General features: G+C 57.2%; 1 protein-coding gene across 2 annotated transcripts; it reads left to right on the top strand.

The window, feature by feature from the left end:
- The first annotated feature begins 2,831 nt into the window (after positions 1–2,831).
- On the top strand, positions 2,832–16,099 carry CAPN11 (calpain 11). Of its 2 annotated transcripts, none has more exons than XM_051614665.1 (22): positions 2,832–2,896; positions 5,817–6,096; positions 6,691–6,760; positions 8,124–8,242; positions 8,358–8,491; positions 8,658–8,826; positions 9,706–9,789; positions 9,876–9,961; positions 10,173–10,247; positions 10,661–10,821; positions 10,901–11,070; positions 11,286–11,297; positions 11,590–11,801; positions 11,916–11,955; positions 12,228–12,293; positions 12,628–12,685; positions 12,783–12,847; positions 13,594–13,662; positions 13,786–13,864; positions 14,316–14,432; positions 14,508–14,566; positions 14,826–16,099. In XM_051614665.1, exons 2-22 carry the CDS (start codon positions 5,851–5,853, stop codon positions 14,850–14,852), a joined length of 2,118 nt encoding a protein of 705 aa, XP_051470625.1. In that variant the 5' UTR covers positions 2,832–2,896; positions 5,817–5,850; the 3' UTR covers positions 14,853–16,099. The 2 variants fall into 2 exon arrangements, with proteins under 2 accessions (XP_051470625.1, XP_051470626.1); XM_051614666.1 differs by lacking the exon at positions 2,832–2,896 and adding an exon at positions 3,811–3,878.
- Positions 16,100–17,726: the final 1,627 nt, after the last annotated feature.

Genomic DNA, 17,726 nt, shown 5'->3' with positions numbered 1-17,726 from the left:
GCTATTGTTCTTGCAGTCTTTTCTTTGTGGAGCGGGTTGGGGGTTGGGACCTGGGAGGAGAGGACCCCAGCTGCAGCAGGGATGCAGGAGCATGCGTGGTGCAAAAGGAGGAGTGGGGGCTTGCCTGCTCCCCCCTGTGCAAGCACAGGCTGGCAGGAACCCAGCTGTGGCTCAGAACCCAGGGGCTCTCCCAGCCCCAGCAGGCTTTCCTTCCAGCTTCTAGAGGCATCAAAGGCTTTGCTGCTAAAATCAGGTGGAATGGGAGCTGCATGTGTTGAGGCTGGAATGCTTTGGGAGCAGGAGGGCGTGTGGGAGGGGAGCTTTGCTGGCAGCCTCTGTCCCAGTAACAATTTACATGGCTGTTCCTGCCATCTCCATCCAGGAACCTGTCTCCTAGCTGCCGTGTCCTGCAGCTGAGCACCGTCAATGATTTGTGTACAGTGACTTTCTGGAGGATTGTGCAATGCAGAGGTGAGGTGTGGGGCAGGCCTCTGCCTCAGCCACCCACCTCCATTCCTGCCTCGGGGTCCTCAGGCTCTGTGGCTTCATGTGCCAGCAGTGCAGCGTGAAGAGGAAACAAAAAGCTCTGCTTTTCCTGGCAGCCTGCAGCCAAAGGACTGGGAAGAGGCAATGCCAGGGCACAGACAAAGGGAACCAATGACCAAAAGAAGAACAGTGCCTGCTGCCAAGTTTCTGCAGGCATCGCTGCAACGAGAAGCTGGAGGGAAGGGAACAAGGAAATGGCACAGGTGTTTGTGCAGGTCTTTGATGGAAACTGCTCCCAAGCACAAGGGGCAGGACATGGGACAGCCTACATTACAGGATTAGGCAGGAGCTGTCTTATAATAGCCCAGGAGAGTCAGCTGTGAAAGCAGCTTTAAAGGCTACCACAGGGTAATGAGGCAAGAGATGAACAGGGTCACAACAACAACGGACATTGCCCTCGGTGGATCTGAGCAGGCAGGGTTCTCTAGTGGTCAAGGCCTGAGAAAAAGCTGTCAGAGCCATTCAAGAGCAAGACCAGGGCAGTAACAAGCCCTTAAAGCACAGGTCTGCTTGCTCCTTGTCTGAGAGCACCCTGCTGCACGCAGCTTGATGCAGAGCCTGATCGGTGTCCCCAGCAAGGACCTTACTCTTCCAGCCTGTGGGCAGGGACACAACCACCTTCTGGCTGAGGATAAGGTGGAGTGGCCACTGCAGCACCCCAGAGCCTCCTCCTTAGCAGGGTGGGTAGAACGAGCTGACTGTGGTGGCCTCTCTTAGGTGGGGATGGGGCAGCTGTGGTGGCTCCTGGCCAGGGCCAAAGTGTGTCCCTTTGTGTGTGCAGCAGAAGGGCCCTGCTACAGCTGGTTTTGAATGTCCTGGTTGCCCTTCCCTCAGGCTAGGGACACAGATCCTGACGCCACACGCAACCTGCTCCTTGCTTAGCAAGAAGTCTTGTGTCCTGATTTGAGCCAGAACAGAACCAATTATTCTTTCAGTAATTTTACCTTTCAGTTAATTCTCTTTTAAGTGACTGCACTTTCTGAAGTTAAAGGCATATTTTTCTGACTATGTCTGCTTCTAGGACTGATAACACATGATGTTTATAGTTATTGCTAAGGTAATGGTATGAGTGGTATGCACAAGGGCTCTTGCTTATAGTTGCTCTTTTAGAGAACAAAGTCATGGCTAAATTTCCTATGTGCCATAAGTGGAAGGCCATAAAGGGGTTGCACCTGCAGGGAGGAGTGGACCCAACAGGTGACTGAAAACTGACCAGAGAAGTATTCCATCCCATACACATCATGCTCAGTATAAAGCTGAGGGATCGCAAGGGTCAACCTATCTTCTTCCATGGCTAATGTCTAAGGAGGGCTCTGTCCCTTCTGCCTTCAATCCTCATCCATGCATTCCTGAATCCAGTTCCTGTCTATCGCTGAGTTCAGAAGGAGAGCAGTGCAGAGCATCTTCCCAGAGCTGGGCAGGTGGGGTCTGGGGTAGGCCAGGCCAAATGGGGCTGAGCTGAGCTGGTCATGCCAGACCAAGACAAGTATGCTGGGCTAAGCCACACCAAACCATGCTGTGCTGGTCCGTGCCACGCCAGACAAAGCCATGTTGCGCCACACCAGGCTGCAGGGTGCTGTGCTGAGCCCTGCTGTGGCCATGCCTGCCAGCAACCGGCACCACCCGGCATAGCTGCACCCTGAGTCACAGAGGGCACGCTGGGGCAGCCCTGCTGCGGGAGCCACAGGGCAGTGGTGCCTGCTCAGGGTGGGCCCTGCTGGCACCAGCAGCAAGGGGCAGCTGGTGGGATGGGTGCCAGCTGTGACTGCTGGGACAGCTGGCAGCAGGGTTGTTGGTCATAACTGCCTGGGCTTGCAGGAGCAAGGTGGTGTGGGCACAGCCTCCTCAGGCACCAGGGAAGAAGAAGGGACCCTGGTGGGTGGTACTGTTGGGTCCACTGTGCTCAGCCCTGGCAACTGAAGCTCAGCGAGCCCTGGGACAAGGCACAGTGCATAGCTCCAGTCAACTAAGCCAGGGTGCCAGCAACGTGGAGCAGTGCTGTCTCACTCCAAGTCCTTTCCCAGTGGAAAGTTGATTCGTCTTCTCCTTCCAGCACCGGTTTCCGTGTGCACCCAGCCCTCCGCCGGGAGCAAAGGTGGAAGGAGCGCGCCCAGCCCAGTGCTACAATCCCAGCCCTGGGAGCTGGGTGAGGGTGACACACCAACAGAACCGCACCAACAGCCCCGGTAAATCCCTTCCCGTTAGTTGCGAACGGCCGCTGTGCCTTTAATTTCCCCTCCCACCGCCCATCCCGGCTTTGCTCGCACATCCTGCCTGCCTAAACCCCACCTTCTGTGGGGCCGAGCCGGGGCTGGGCTGGGCTCAAGCGGGCAGGGCGGCGGCAGCTTCCGTAAGTCCATCCTACCCCCATCCTCACCCTTACCGACCCCCAGCATATGGGAAGCACCGCGGGGCCCCCCGTTTGCTTCCCCCAAGCTCTGAGCAGCTCCAGGCTTGCCGATCCTCCCCATCCCCTTTCGATCCGGGGGGGATTTTTGCGTTAAATAAGGCAGCCGCAGAGACACGGAGGCTTCCTAATCAGGGCGGCGACTAAGCTGGGTACCGCAGACACCCGGGATGCGATACCCACGCCAAGCTAACGCTGCATCTTGTCGAGGGGGGATTCGAGAGCATAAGGGGAAGCTTGTAGGAAATGAGGATGTCACCTAGAGGGCTGGTAAGGGCTTGAGAGCTGCCTGCGCAGTGTGGGTCCCTGTGGGCGGCTGTGACTCCTCGCCCCGAGCTGAGTATGCGGCAGGATGCGGTGACCGGGCCTGACTGGTTTTAAGGAGGGTGAGGGAGACTCTGCTCCCTACTTCAGTATCCAACATCAGCTGGCAAAACAGAGATCTGCTGAGATTTTTGGCTGGACTTAAGCAATTATGCTATCCAGGACACATGCTAAAGATGCACCAGGTATCAGGGATGAGCATGTCTTTCTGGTGGCATCTGGGCGGGATCAGAGGTGTCTTCAATACTGGAAAGCATCATAACGTGGGTTGGATGCTGCCAGGCATGGAAAACTGTGCCAGGAGTTTAGCTTGTCTCTGCTCACCCCTTCCTCCCCGGTGGAGGACCTGCAGTGTCCATCAGCATCAGCCCAGGAGGGGGGGGCTGTCAGCAACAGACCCCATTGCTCAAGGCTGCACATGGTTCCTGTCCCATCCTGGGGTCTGAAGTATTTTTCCTTGCTCTGCGCTTGCGTGACCTCCTGTCTGCTACTGAGCACAACCTTCCCAAGTATTTTGAGCCACAGAGCTAAGAATAACTCACACGGAGCCCGTGTCTCAGCAGCACACAGCTCTCTGCGTCCGCAGCCATGGCCGGTGCCGGTAGGCAGGGTGGGAGAGGGTCTAGGGAGCCTGTGGGCAGGGGGAGTTACCTGGCCCTTGGTGGGCTGCAGTGTGAGGGCCAGGGAGGTGGTGGGGTGGGAGCTGGAGGCTCTGCAGATGGCTGCATTTGGGATTCCTCTTCACACAGCCCCCCTGCCTGTCTCTGGGCAGCGACTTGGACAGTAGGAGCTATCCCTCCAGCTCTGCAGGCAACGATTGCCTCACTGCTGGGAGAGGCTGCCAGGGTGCTGGGTGCAGAGCAGGAGTTGGAGGGAGGAGATGATGGGAAAAGGCTGACCTCCACAGATTTGGGGCAATAAGAGAGACGGACTGGTGCTGCCTTGGAGAAGAGCAGTGGGTTTAGAACATCCCAGGGCAGGCAGAGTGATGGAGAGTAGATTTTCCTCCAGAAAAGCTTCTGGTTTGGATAGCCCTCTGAGTTAGCAACCAGATTTATGCCCTGTGCACATGCCAAGAGTTTGCACCCTTTTCAGTGTTGCCTGCCTTCCCTTAGCTATCCCAGCACTTCAGGACAAGGAGAGCTGCCTCTGTGGAGCCGGTTCCCTGCTCCCATGGGACAGGACTCTGGGGAGGCAGCAGGCCAGCACTGGCATCTCAGCCCACTGCTTTGAGTGGGTTGCTGGCTCCTGGGCTATTTACCCAAGGACTGCTTTGCTGCCTTGCAGAGAGAAACGTCCAGAGTATTCAGCACCAGCCCTGCTGAGTGGGAACCAGGCTGGTTGGGGAGTGTGGCAGGGTGAGCCACATGCTCCAGGGGGCCCATGGCAGTGGCACCTGCCCCACAGCCCTGCTGCAGGTGACCCTGCTTGCCTGGGCCGTTGGACCAGGTGGTCCCCAGAGGCCCCTTCCAGCCTGGGCAGTGTGGTGGGCGCTGGCTCCTGCTGTGGATACCCGAGCAATGCCAAAGGCATCTGGGCACAGGGAGGAAGTCTGGGGCTTGCCGCACCGCCGCGGGTGCCGTGGGGCAAGGGCTGCAGGGCTGGGCGTGCCGGGTGGCTGTGTCATGCTGGTTCGAAGCGCTCATCGAGGAGCTGCAGATCAAAACCCCCAGGAGGGAGGACTGCGGCAAGGCCTTCTCCAGGGCGAGGGAGCGGTGCAGCGCGGGCGGCTGTGCCGGGCCCCGGGCTCCTGGAGCCGGGGTGCCCCGCTGCAGCCCGTCCCCGGTGCCTCCCAGCCGGCTGCCCCGCCGGCGAGGCTTGCCTCACCCTCCCTGTGTGTGCTGGCAGGGGCCGTCCCGCCTCTTCCTCCCCTCGTCCTCCCCGGCCCCATAGATAGAGCTGTCCTGGCGCCCCGCGGGGCTCCTCCCTTCCCGGCCCTATTGACTCAGTGCTCAGGCAGCCGGGGCGGCTTCAGGAGGGAGAGGGAGAGGGAGAAGCAGAGGGAGGAGGGAGAGGGAGAGGGAGAGGCACCCGGGACTGGGAGAAGCTGCGGGGCGGCCGCTGACGCCCTCCCAGCTGCGACGGGCGAGGAGGAGCCGGGACAAAGGAAGGTGCCGGAAAGCTGCGCCGGGAAGAGACTGCGGGGGGCGGAAAGCGCCGGGCGTTCCTCCCGGCTCGGCCGGGACGGGAGTGTGGCGTGGAGCTGCCTCTGCCCCGCCGGCCCTGGAAGCGTCTCTGCCCGCCCTGAGGCAGCCGGGCCGCGATGGCCAGGCTGGAGGCGGTGGCTCGGAAGGGGCTGCTGCTGGGAATGGGGTTTGGGGGGGTCCTCCCGCCGCGTGGGCCCACCCTGGGGATGTTCTGTGTGCCAGCTCTGCTCGCAGCCCCGGGGCAGTGCCGGTGGAGAAGGTCCCTGCTGTGGGGTGGTGGGGAACTGGGGACCCAGCCCCAAGCCTGGCACTGTGTGAAGTGGCCAGTGTCCCCAGGGAGCTGTGCAGGTACCAGGCTCTGCCTCAGCCCGGCCGTACCTGTCTTGTTGCAGGGAGCAGAGCCGAAGGTAGTGCTGCCGGTGCATTATGATGCCCTTCGGTGGGATGGCTGCTCGGCTGGAGAGAGACCGCCTGAGAGCCGAGGGGGTTGGCCAGCACGATAACGCTGTCAAGTACCTGAACCAGGACTATGAGGCCCTCAAACAAGAGTGTATTGAGAGTGGCACCCTCTTTAGGGACCCACAGTTCCCAGCTGGCCCCACTGCCCTCGGATTCAAGGAGCTGGGGCCGCACTCCAGCAAGACACGGGGGGTGGAGTGGAAGCGCCCGTCGGTAAGTGCTGGGCTTGCTTCTCCTTGGGCTGGGCTGGTGTCCCTGCTCTGCAGTGTCTGCACTGATGTGGCTTGTCAAGCTGCAGCCTGGCCCTGGCCTGCTCCTCTTGGTTCTCAAAGTCCCTCAAGTGCTTTACAACCCCCCTTCCCAGGGGCCTAGAGCAAGGTCCCATGAATGTCAGCTCAGAGAAGCATCATGTCTGGCAGACCCTGCTTCTGGGCAGCAGACTGTGGGCTTTAAAATGGGTGGGCTATGTCATTGCTTCTAGGTGTTGTGGCATGGATTGTGTCACCCTTGGTGACTGGGGCTTTGGAGGGTGTATATTCCCTGGTGCCACCAGTGCAAGGGGAATGCATATTAGTCCATCTGGTTGTGTCCTCCCATGGCTGCAGCAGAAGATCTTGCCTTGTATTACTGTGATGGCCTTGGGGTTGCAGTCAAGCAGATTTCCCTGGCAGAGGGCAGGTGGAGTGCATCTCCTGAGGGCTGGATACCCTTCCTCTTGAGTCACAGCTGCAGTGAGTTCCAGCCCACCAGGAGACCAGGACCTGCCAAGATCCAGCACCAGCATCTGATTCTTTCCTCTTCCTGCAGGAATTAGTAGATGACCCTCAATTCATTGTTGGCGGTGCAACCCGGACAGATATCTGCCAGGGGGCTCTGGGTGAGTGCTGGAGCTGTGTCCCTGGACCTTAGTCTGGAGAGCAGCATGTGGGAAGGGTTGGCATGGCTGGAGAAGAGTCGTTTCTGTAAGGCTGAGGATGGACCAACTTCACAGCAACTTCCATTTTCATGCCAGCTTCTGCACAACCATCTCTATAGGCAAGGCTCCCTTCCCACTTAGTGTGGTGGAAACTGGAAGGTGGATGACCCCTTGTGCTTCCTGGTGGCTCTAGGTTAAGGGTCCATGAGAATGGGTTGATAAGTGCGGAGGCTGACCATGGTCAGAGGAGATGTTGAGTGAATCCATGCTTGACACACACTGACAAAAATGCCAGGAGCTGCTCCAAAGAGCTCCCTGCTTTGGTAAATGGTGAGAAATGTGCTGGTCATGACAAAGTGCTTGCAAAGCAATGCAGTGTTGCAGAAGGGAATAGAGAGGAGAGCCGTTCTCCAGGGGTGTGTCCTAAGCCAAAGGCAATGAGACACAGAGAGCAGTGTTAGTGGGCTGGTTAGGCTGGCAGGGCTGGCAACTGGGATTTCGTGGTCATCAGAACCAGATCTGGGTACCACCAAGAGCATTGTCCTGATGTGGATCAAGTTGGCCACTTGATTGGAAGTTTTGTGTATCTTTGGATACTCTGGTTTCAAGACTCACCACTTTAAATACATCCAGTAATTGGAACAATCTTGAGGTGGTAATTGGAACACATAATAGCCCAAGAGCACCACGGTGGTGTTCAACTGGTCATTAAAAAGTCTGAAATGCCATTTTGTCAAACCACAGCCTGGTACAGGTTTTCTAGGCTCAAGGCTAAGGTGTGACAGGCCGGAATGGCAAAAGAGAAACCAAGGCAAATAAATTAAAGTGCAGTGCTGGCCTGGAGCACCACTTGTGGTTAAGAGCATCTGGAAAGAAAAGTGCGGTGATGTTCCTCGCAATTTGAGAAGCTGGAGCAGCAGCATTAAACCTCTCTCTTGGAAAAGCCTTGTTTTAAATGCAAAGTGTAATTCTGCTGCAGAACTCACTGAGATGTGGAGGGCACTCACACAAGTGCGTGCCTGGAGGGTCTAGATAAACAGCTGCAGGAGGGGGCTGCTGATGCTGGCTGTAGGCAATGGTCCAGACAGAGATTCCAGGTCAGGAATGCTGCTCTCCAAGACAGGCTGAGCGAGCCTGGGTGCCTGACCTCTGGCTGTTTGCTGGACCCTCTCCAGTTCCTACACATGCTTTTTTGAGCTGGGGAGCCCCAAGCATTTGCAAGGATAGCATGCCATGGGCTCCTACACATCCACCACCTCTAGGTGGGTGCCCCCCCAGCTAGGGAGGCAGCGAGGGCTCACACCAGCTTCCTCTCCTTCCCCAGGTGACTGCTGGCTGCTGGCTGCCATCGGCTCCCTCACGCTCAATGAGGAGCTCCTGCACCGCGTGGTGCCCCATGGGCAGAGCTTCCAGGAGGACTATGCTGGCATCTTCCACTTCCAGGTGGGCTAGGAGCTCCCAGCCCTCCATGGCTGGTGGAATGGGAGCATCCCTCTAGGGTGGGGATGAGCAAGTCGTGTGATGTTCCGAGCTCACCCCACTCTCTCCTGACCCCCAGATCTGGCAGTTCGGTGAGTGGGTGGATGTGGTGGTGGATGACCTGCTGCCCACCAAGGATGGGGAGCTCCTGTTTGTCCACTCAGCAGAGTGCACTGAATTCTGGAGTGCTTTGCTGGAGAAAGCCTATGCCAAGTGGGTACCCCCATGGTGGGCACGTGGGTGGGTGAGGGACAGGGCACCTCACTGTGCAGGGCAGAAGGGAGGGCATCTCTTCTATCCCTGTCCCGGCTTGTGCTGGGTGCCTGGGGAGCAGCAGTGTGCTATGTCCTTGTCACCCCTCTCCCTTGCTGATGCTCAGGCTGAACGGCTGCTACGAGGCGCTCTCGGGGGGCAGCACCACCGAGGGCTTCGAGGACTTCACCGGGGGCGTGGCAGAGATGTACGACCTCAAGCGGCCGCCACGCAACATGGCCCAGATCATCCGCAAGGCGCTGGAGAGGGGATCCCTGCTGGGCTGCTCCATCGACGTAAGTGGTGTGCTGGGATGAGCCAGGGGCTCTGGCTCAGCCATGGCCGAAGTGAGGCCTCGCACTCCGAGATGGTGCCAGCAGTCCCCTTGCTGAGACACCAGGTGGGAGTTTGCTTCTTTCCCCTCTTAGCAGAGCACCCTTTCCACAGCCAGCATGGCAGCCCAGGGGTGCAGCATGTGGGGCTGCAGCCCAGCTGCTGGGAATGGGCTGCTTTGGATGGAATGGGGATGTCCATCTCAAGTGTGGGCTATTGTCTGACTATAGCTTTGGCCGTGTCTTATGACAGCATCTGAGAATTATCTGGGGTGAGGTTTTCCATCTGTTCCCTCTCATTAAGTTGTTTTTATGCTTTCTGAACTTTGGGTGGTTCCCTGATGGATCTTCAGGGTTCTCTGGTAGGGCAACTCTCTTTAAATTGCCCTCAGCCAGCAGCCTTTGAGCATAGGGAGCTGCTGCATGCTGCTTGTCTTGGCTGGAGCACTGCAAAGCAAGGGGAGTTCTCCAGGCAGTGAAGGGAAGTGAAGGGGTAGGGATAGGGCTACATGAATTGGCCTAAAGTTACAGCAGGGGAGGTTTAGATTGGATATAAGAAAGAGTGGTTGAGTCACCATCCTTGAAGGTATTCAAGAAACGTGTAGATGTGGCACTTCAGAGCATGCTCTAGTAGCCAAGATTGGGGATTTTTGTGGTTGTTTTTTGGTGGAGTGTGTGTGGTTAGTTGTGTATTTTGAGGGGATTTTGGAGGGGTTTTTTCGTTGTTTTTTTTTTTGTGCTGATGGTTGGACTCATTGATCTGAGAGGTCCTTTCTAACCTCGACAATTCTGTGAGTCTGTGAATTTAATCACATTCACTTGAGATTTGCACATTCTCCTCAGATCACAAGTGCCTTTGACATGGAAGCAGTGACCTTCAAGAAGCTGGTGAAGGGCCATGCCTATTCTGTCACAGCCTTCAGAAATGTGAGTTGGCTAGATGATAATTTAATAGCAATAAAATAGGCTGGCCAGTGGCATGGGCTCAACCTCCTGTGTCTGGTGTCTGGCAGGTGAACTACCGGGGTCAGCAGGAACAGCTCATCCGCATCAGGAACCCCTGGGGTCAGGTGGAGTGGACTGGAGCCTGGAGCGATGGGTGAGTTGGACAGGTGGGATGTCAGTCCCACCACTGGCAGGCCAGCAGGCACTGCAAACATGGCATGTGAGAGCATGGCACTGCCCAGGGCAAGTTCTCAGCGTGCAGTGCCCTTCATATCATAGAGGGGGGCAGTTGAGGGCCAGCTCTGAAATGCTCTTACTTCGCCTTGAGTAGTCCTCATCTAATTGTGTCTCTCCTACTATTCCAGCTCCTCTGAGTGGGACAGCATTGACCCTGGTGACAGGGAAGAGCTGCAGCTGAGGATGGAGGATGGAGAGTTCTGGTGAGTGCCAGAGCAGAATGCTGCTCTTTTTCAGCAGCCAGCCCGGGAAAGATCAGAGGAGCTTGGGAGAGATCCTGCAGTCCTACTTCACCTGAAACACATGACCTGCCTTTATGTGCTGGCTTTCCAGCACTGGAGAGCCTGCTAATATTTTCTCATCTGATGTAGTTAATAATTTTCCTGCCTTCAAGGAACTTCAGCCCAGCTAAATGCAAAATAAACATCCAAGAAGGGCAAACATCTCTTCTCCCCCAAACCCAGCAGTGGGCTTTAAATGAGCTATAGCTACCCAGGGTAAAATACCTTGCTGTCACAAGATTCTTCCAAAACACTGGCTGGGCTCAGAGCTGCTTGCGCTCTCCTTCCTCCCCTGCAGCAGTGCCCTGGCCTCAGCCCCTGCCTGCTTCCCACAGGATGTCTTTCCGGGACTTCATGAGGGAGTTCTCCAGGCTGGAGATCTGCAACCTGACCCCCGATGCCCTCACCAAGGATGAGCTCAGCAGGTGGCACACACAGGTGTTCGAGGGCACATGGCGCCGGGGGAGCACTGCTGGGGGCTGCAGGAATCACCCAGGTACCTCTCACCTCCATCTCTCCACCCCTTCTAGCATGATGAAGCCAGGTGTCTCATCCACGTATCCTCTTCCTCCCAGCGACATTCTGGATCAACCCACAGTTTAAGATCAAGCTGCTGGAAGAGGACGACGACCCTGGGGATGATGAAGTGGCCTGCAGCTTCCTGGTGGCTCTGATGCAGAAGCACCGGCGGCGGGAGCGGCGTGTGGGGGGCGACATGCACACCATTGGCTTTGCCGTCTATGAGGTAACCCCTGCCCACCCCTCAGCTGCTTCCTGGGGACTGGCTCAACCCTTGCCAGTCCCACCTCAACCTGGCACCCCAGTCCTCAAGGAAACGTTTCCCATCTGCTTTGGCCAGTCTGTGGCTTAATGTCCCCCGTCCTGTGCTCCCTGCAGCTGTAAGGGATGGGGAGGTACTGGGATTCTGATATTTTTTTCCATTTTCTCTCCTCCCTGCAGGTTCCTGAAGAGGTACGTGCTGAGCTGCTGGAGCCTACCTCCTCTTGGAGGGTAGCACAAGAGAGAGCAGGAATGGGTTAATGCACATGCATCAACATGTGCACCCAGTGGTGTGGGTGCTCCCACCATGCTGGCAGTGGCCAGAGTGCTAATGGGTACTGGCCACCTTCACGTGGGGGGGATGGTTCCTGCTGGGAGCCATCAGGGATGTCTTGCTTGATGGGGCTGCCTTCAATCCCGCCGCTCCCTGTGGGTCCACCCCTCGTTGCAAGGCTGTGTTCCACAAGTGCCTTCGTTTCCCCAGGCCCAGGGCAGCCAGAATGTGCACTTAAGGAAGGACTTCTTCCTGAGAAACCAGTCACGAGCACGGTCTGAGACCTTCATCAACCTGCGGGAGGTGAGCAACCAGATCCGCCTGCCCCCCGGCGAGTACATTGTTGTGCCCTCCACCTTCGAGCCACACAAGGAGGCCGACTTCATCCTGAGGGTCTTCACCGAGAAGCAGTCAGACACAGCGTGAGTCCCTGCCTGGCCAGAGGATGCCCTGTGTCTGTGAGCTGTGGGACATTTCCCCACGACAGGCAGCCTGCTGGCTGGGGACCCCACTCATCAAATTGTTTTCATCCCCAGGGAGCTGGATGAGGAGATCTCAGCAGATCTGGCAGATGAGGTAGGAGCTGCCACTTTGGTGCAGTCGGTGCTGAGGTTCTGGGTCTTGGGAGGGTGAGCTGCAGGCAGGAGGTGGCTTCCTGGGTTTGGGATGTCTCTGTGGCTGGAGAGGGGCTGGAAGGGTTGAGGTGATGGGGATAAGGGAAGTAACAAAGATGAGACTAACAAAGAAGAGCTTCCCTTCCCAAAGAGTTTGGGTTTGCTGAGCCTGGAAGGCAGGGCAGAGCCCAGGTTTGATCCTTAATCTCTTATTTCTGGCCTGTGTCACCCTAGGAGGAAATAACGGAGGATGACATAGAGGACGGCTTTAGGAACATGTTCCAACAGCTGGCAGGGGAGGTGGGTACAGCTGTACCAAGCTCTGGAGGGCCCTGGCCTGGATTGGGGGGAGATGGGATCCCTAGCTGTGAGAGCTGCAGCCCACCCCACACTCCCTCAGTCCCATCCTGAAGACAAGTCCATCTCTGCCACGGCTCAGCCCAGCTGCACCCAGGGGTGGTGTGACAAGAGCAGATCTGGGGAGGGGACATCCATCTGTGGCCCAGACTCTTCTGGGAATGCAGGAAATGCAGTGGCACCCTGATGTTTTGTGACTTAAGGCAGGAGGGGGGGAAAGGCCACAAGTGGAGTGGAGAGCAGGCAAGGTGTGCTGCTAACTCTGCTCCTGCTGCAGGACATGGAAATCAGCGTCTTCGAGCTCCGGACTATTCTGAACAGAGTCATCGCTAGACGTAAGCGCTGCCTTTCCTGCCCCTTGCTCTCCATGGCCCAGGCCTGCTGAGCAGGTTGGGTTTGATGCACATACTCAACCTCCTCCTTCCTCCTCAGACAAAGATCTGAAGACAGATGGGTTCAGCCTGGACTCCTGCCGCAACATGGTCAATCTGATGGATGTATCCCTCTTGATGCTGCAGGCAGGGGCTAGCTCCCCAGGCTTCTCTGTGGGAGCTCAGGCTTGGCTCTCCAGCCATGCTGAGTTGGTTCAACCAGAGGAAGAAAGAAAGGAAGGGGTCCTTGTGGCCCTGGGCTTTAGCAGCAGGTTTTTTTGAAAGAGTCATCATTTCCCCTGCTTGCTTTAGGCCACAAGGCAGCCCAGCCCCACTCATGACTTCAACCTTCCCCTCTGGGAGGAAACTCCTGAGGGCTGTTGGGTTCCTTCCCCCAAAACCCTCCTGTCCAGTGGTTGAGGATGAGAGGTGGAAAGTGACAGGAGCGGTGGAAAGTGACAGGAGCCATGACCTGTGTTTCTGCTTGCACAAGGACATGCAGCTGAGGGGTCAATTGAGGGCAGAGGAGCACCTCTTGAGTCCTTCTCCAGCCTGGCCCGGCAGCATCCCATTTTGCTGCAGGCCAGGCAATTTTTGCTCCGAGGACATCTCAATGGTGTGCCTGCTACAGCAGCAGCACGGCTTCCCCTGGGGAGTGGCACGGCAGCTGGTTTAAGCATTGCACTTTTCCTGCTGGGTTGCAGGCTCTGATTTTGCTGATTCTGCAGGACAGAGAGGGGAAGCTTGGGGGGGAAATTGGGCTGGCTGAGCATGGCCTGGCTTTCCTTGCCTCAGGTGTCTAGGATCTCATGGCTTTGCCTTTACACCACTCCCTTTGCTAGATGCTTTCTCCTTGACCTTCTACTCCCCAGAAAGATGGCAGTGCCCGCCTTGGGCTAGTTGAGTTCCAGATCCTATGGAACAAGATCCGGAGCTGGCTGGTGAGTAGGAGTGGGGGGGTCATGGTGCACTGCACAGTAGCAGTACCCCTCCTGCAGCAGTGGGGTGAAGGGACAGCCAGGGTGGAGGGCCTGCCTTTCACATCCTCCATGATGTTTTTGCAGACGATCTTCCGCCAGCACGACTTGGATAAGTCGGGCACCATGAGCTCCTACGAGATGCGCATGGCTCTAGAATCAGCTGGTATGTCTGGAGAAGGATGGTGCTGGTGAAGGGGCTCCTGCTGTCAGAGCCCTGTCCCAAGTAGCTGGAGAAGAGTTCAAGTAGCCTATATTGCCTGCTTGGAGTCAACCTGTCATGGTAGTGAGATGTGGCCCATGTCTGCAGTGGGTTCTCTCTGTCTCAGTCATGTTAAGTGCTGGAGCCTTGGCATTAGGGACACACATAAGGTGGTCCCAGTCTCTGTCCTCCTCTAACCTGCAGGGCCCTGTTGTGGCAAAGCAGAGGCTTAGAGTGGACCAGTGGGCTAACTAGTTATATGTTTCCAGGGAGAGCATCTCCTCTTCCTACTGAGGCTGGACTCTGTGTCCTTTCTTCCATGGGTTGGTGGCCCCTTCGGGTGGGGATGTGGACTTTTATAGTTACATCCTCCTCTCCTGCCTCCCTAGGGTGCTGATTGTCCTCTGCCTTGCAGGTTTCAAGCTGAACAACAAGCTGCATCAGGTGGTGGTGGCTCGCTATGCAGACGCTGACATGGGTGTGGACTTCGACAACTTTGTCTGCTGCCTTGTGAAGCTGGAGGCCATGTTCAGTGAGTGCCAGTCCCGGGACAGGGAGGGCAGGGACAGAGGGACACATTGCTTACCCTGCTTTTGTGCCCCTGCAGGGTTCTTCCACAGCATGGACCCTGAAGGCACTGGCACCGCTGTCATGAACCTGTCTGAGGTGAGAGCTCAGCCTAGTGATGAGATGGGCACAGAAGTGGGGTGGGAGATAAAGGGACAAGGCACTAAGGTGAATAGGGCAGCTGGGGTGGGGTGGTAGAAAGCCCTTCAGCCCCCTGGGTAAGGAAAGAACCCGTAAAAGATCACAGTGACCAAATGTGGCTGCTTCAGGCTCTGTGTTGGAGGGTTATCAAAGTGGACACGAGGGCATGCCAAAAATGCACCAGCTCCTGCTCATCCCTTCTCCCTCTCTTTCCCAGTGGCTGTTGCTGACGATGTTCGGCTAGGAGCCATGACAGATCCACTGCAGCTGGGACACCCCGGGGGGCCAGGCCCCTTCAAGTGCCTCTCCTTGGATCTGTGGACACAGGATACTCTTCCTCCCTTGCTCCATCCCTGGCTGAGCCACCAGCCCTGCCTCCTGGCAAGCATCATGCCACCCTCTCCAGTGGACCAGGGGTCAAGGCAGGCAGGGCATGCCCTTCTCCTCTTCTGGGCTGGGCTTCTTTCCACACCCCCCCTCCTCTCTCCCCACCCCAGAACAGGAGGAGGGCAAGCAGCATGGAGTACCTGTGCATCCCTGCACCAAGCTTGGCAGGAGTGAAGGAGCAGGATAGGGGCCAGCTGCTGAGCACGGAGAGGCAGGAGCTGCAGGGGGAAGAGATAAGGGATTTGTATCACTTGCTCTAGTGCTGCCCTAGCCCTGCTGGCATGTGTTACTTGTCTCTGTGCCCATGCCTGGGAGCACCAGCAGGTTCTGCCTTGACCAGGCAGAGGCAGTGGGTTCCTGGGGGTCCCCAGTGGCCTTCTGGGAGGAGGAAGGACTATACTCTTCCTCTTGAAGTCCTTGCACTGCAGTCATCACCACTAAACACGACCAAAGCGTGGAGCCCATTGGCTCTTTCTGCGTGGCCTTCAACACACCCCTCCCATCTCCATGCCCTTGTCTTTGCCCCACCGCTGTATCAAGCCCTGAAACTTAAGCACTGAACGTTTGGGGGCTCCCCTGCCACCCTGTAGTGCAACAGAAGCTCCTCTCTTCCACATGGGCACAGCAATGCCACTACCATCACAGTGGGTTGGCCTGTGCTGCCCCAGTTCATGGCCCACAGCACCCAAGAGACAATCCCACCCCCCAGAGAGGAGGGAGTGGCAGTTTGGGGCGGAGGGGGGAGGGGGTGTTTTCCTGCACACAGTTGGGATTTTCTCCCCTTTCCTTCCCTCTCCAACACTGCTACACTCCTTTTCCCTTGGGCTCCTTTGCCCAGTGCAGATGGACTCCAGTGCCAACATATTTGCACTTCTCTGTGCTCCTCCACTCCCCTCACCTTCTTCTGGGGTAACGAGGTGGCTCCAGCTTGGCAGTGGGTGATGGCCCATCCTTTGCCCTGTAGAAGCAGGCAGTTAGCTTCCCCCAGACCCCTGTCATCACTGGAGGATGCGCCTGCAGCAATAACCACTGCTGCCCACCCAGCAGCCCCCCTTCCTCACCCCGCTCACTGCGCGCTCCGGGAATAAACCGAGATCTGTTGGATGTGTGGCCTGGGCAGTCACTTGGGGTTCACGTCCTCCTTCTCTCACCATGGCCTGGGTTAGGGGGGATGAGATGCAGAGCCAAGCCTAAGGCATCTTGCTTGCCCAGCCTGGGGCATGGGTGGTGGAGGAGCCCCATCAGATGCAGGTCTTGCCATGGGGATGGGGGGGGTTCACATTCCCTAGGATTTTATAAAACTTTGCTCTTATTTTGCAGGGGGATCTTAACACTGACAATCAGGGGCAGCACCATGTAAGAGAGGTGTAAGGGAGCACTGCTTTTCAAAGCAAGAGCAAGCAGCATGCTGTTAGCAGGGCTGTTGGGTTATTCCAGGGATTTTTCAAGTGGAGGAAAAGCCAGTGCTTGCTCCCCAGTGTTGGTGGCAGGAGGACTGTGTCATTGCCAGGCTGGGATGAGGAGGCTGGAACAGCTTCTCCCCAGCCTCTGCCCAAGGGACGTGGGTGCAGCCATGCTGCTCAGCTGGGTCTGGCCACAGTGTCCCAGAGGCCTCCCTTGGGGCATCAGTGGGTGCCTCTGCCATGCAATCAGCTGGAGTAAAGTGTCACTGTCCCTGTCCCCCTGCCATACCAGGGGCCCAGCAGCGGCTGAAGGCTGGGTTTCGCCCAGCAGATGTGGTGCTGGGGCAGATGAGCATTGCTCACAGTTTGCTGCAATGGCTTTGCCCCAGGGGCAGCACTGCCTTGCACAGCCCCTTGCCAAGGTCTTACCTGCTGGTGGCAGAGATGGGGTCTGCTCATAAGCAGTGCTGTCTTGGGGGAACTGGGGAGGGGGAAAAGTCTGCTCGGATAGGATGGAGTTAACCGTGGAGTAGGTGGGAGGCAGCCTCAAGATCTGGACCATGGAAAGCGACCACGTGAGGTTTGTGACCCTGGGTAGGGGCCTCTGTTTCTCCCTGCTTCCTTTGAGGCCATACACGTTACAGGTGGAGGCAAAAGCCTTCTAGGGAAAGGACAGTGGAGGGCCAGGTGATGGGTCTTTTCACAGCGTGGCTCAGAGCAGAACTCACTGTCAGCATATGCACCCTGCCCCTTGGTGGCACCCCAGATGGGCATCACAGCCCAGATGTCCCTAGGGGTGCTCAGCATTTGGAAGATTAGTGTCCTTCACACCTTATCCCACCTGGCATCTCAGTATCCCTCATGTGGGTGCCCTATGGCAGTCCAGCTCTCTGGGACCAGTCTCCCCACAGTAGGGCAGCACTCAGCTCTGGGGCCAGATGACCTGGCTCAGAGCATGAAAGGGAGCTGAATTGCTCCAGCAGGAGGGAGCATCTCCTCAGCCTGCTCTGTCTTTTCCAGAAGAAGATGCTTTCCAGGGCTGGATGGAGATGGGCTGCTGGCATTTGGCTTGTGGCTACCTGTGAGCTGAGCTGCCCTGTGTGGGGTACCTCAAGGCTTGCCAGCCTGGGCTCCCTGCTTCTCTGTACTACCACAAAGGCCTTGGGAAATAAGGGTTTGGGTCAGATGGGACACAAGGGCAAGCATGCAGAGCTGTCATCACTGTCCCAGCTGCGGGGCCATGTCGAGCACACACAGAGCCAATTGTAGGGCACAGTGATGTCCTGGCTTTGGGATGACAGGTGCCCCTGGCATAGACTTACCAGAAG

Source organism: Apus apus, chromosome 3 (assembly GCF_020740795.1).
Source record: "Apus apus isolate bApuApu2 chromosome 3, bApuApu2.pri.cur, whole genome shotgun sequence".
Classification (NCBI taxonomy): domain Eukaryota; kingdom Metazoa; phylum Chordata; class Aves; order Apodiformes; family Apodidae; genus Apus; species Apus apus.
The sequence above is the reverse complement of the archived record's forward strand: the minus strand, read 5'-3'. Positions and strand labels throughout refer to the sequence as shown.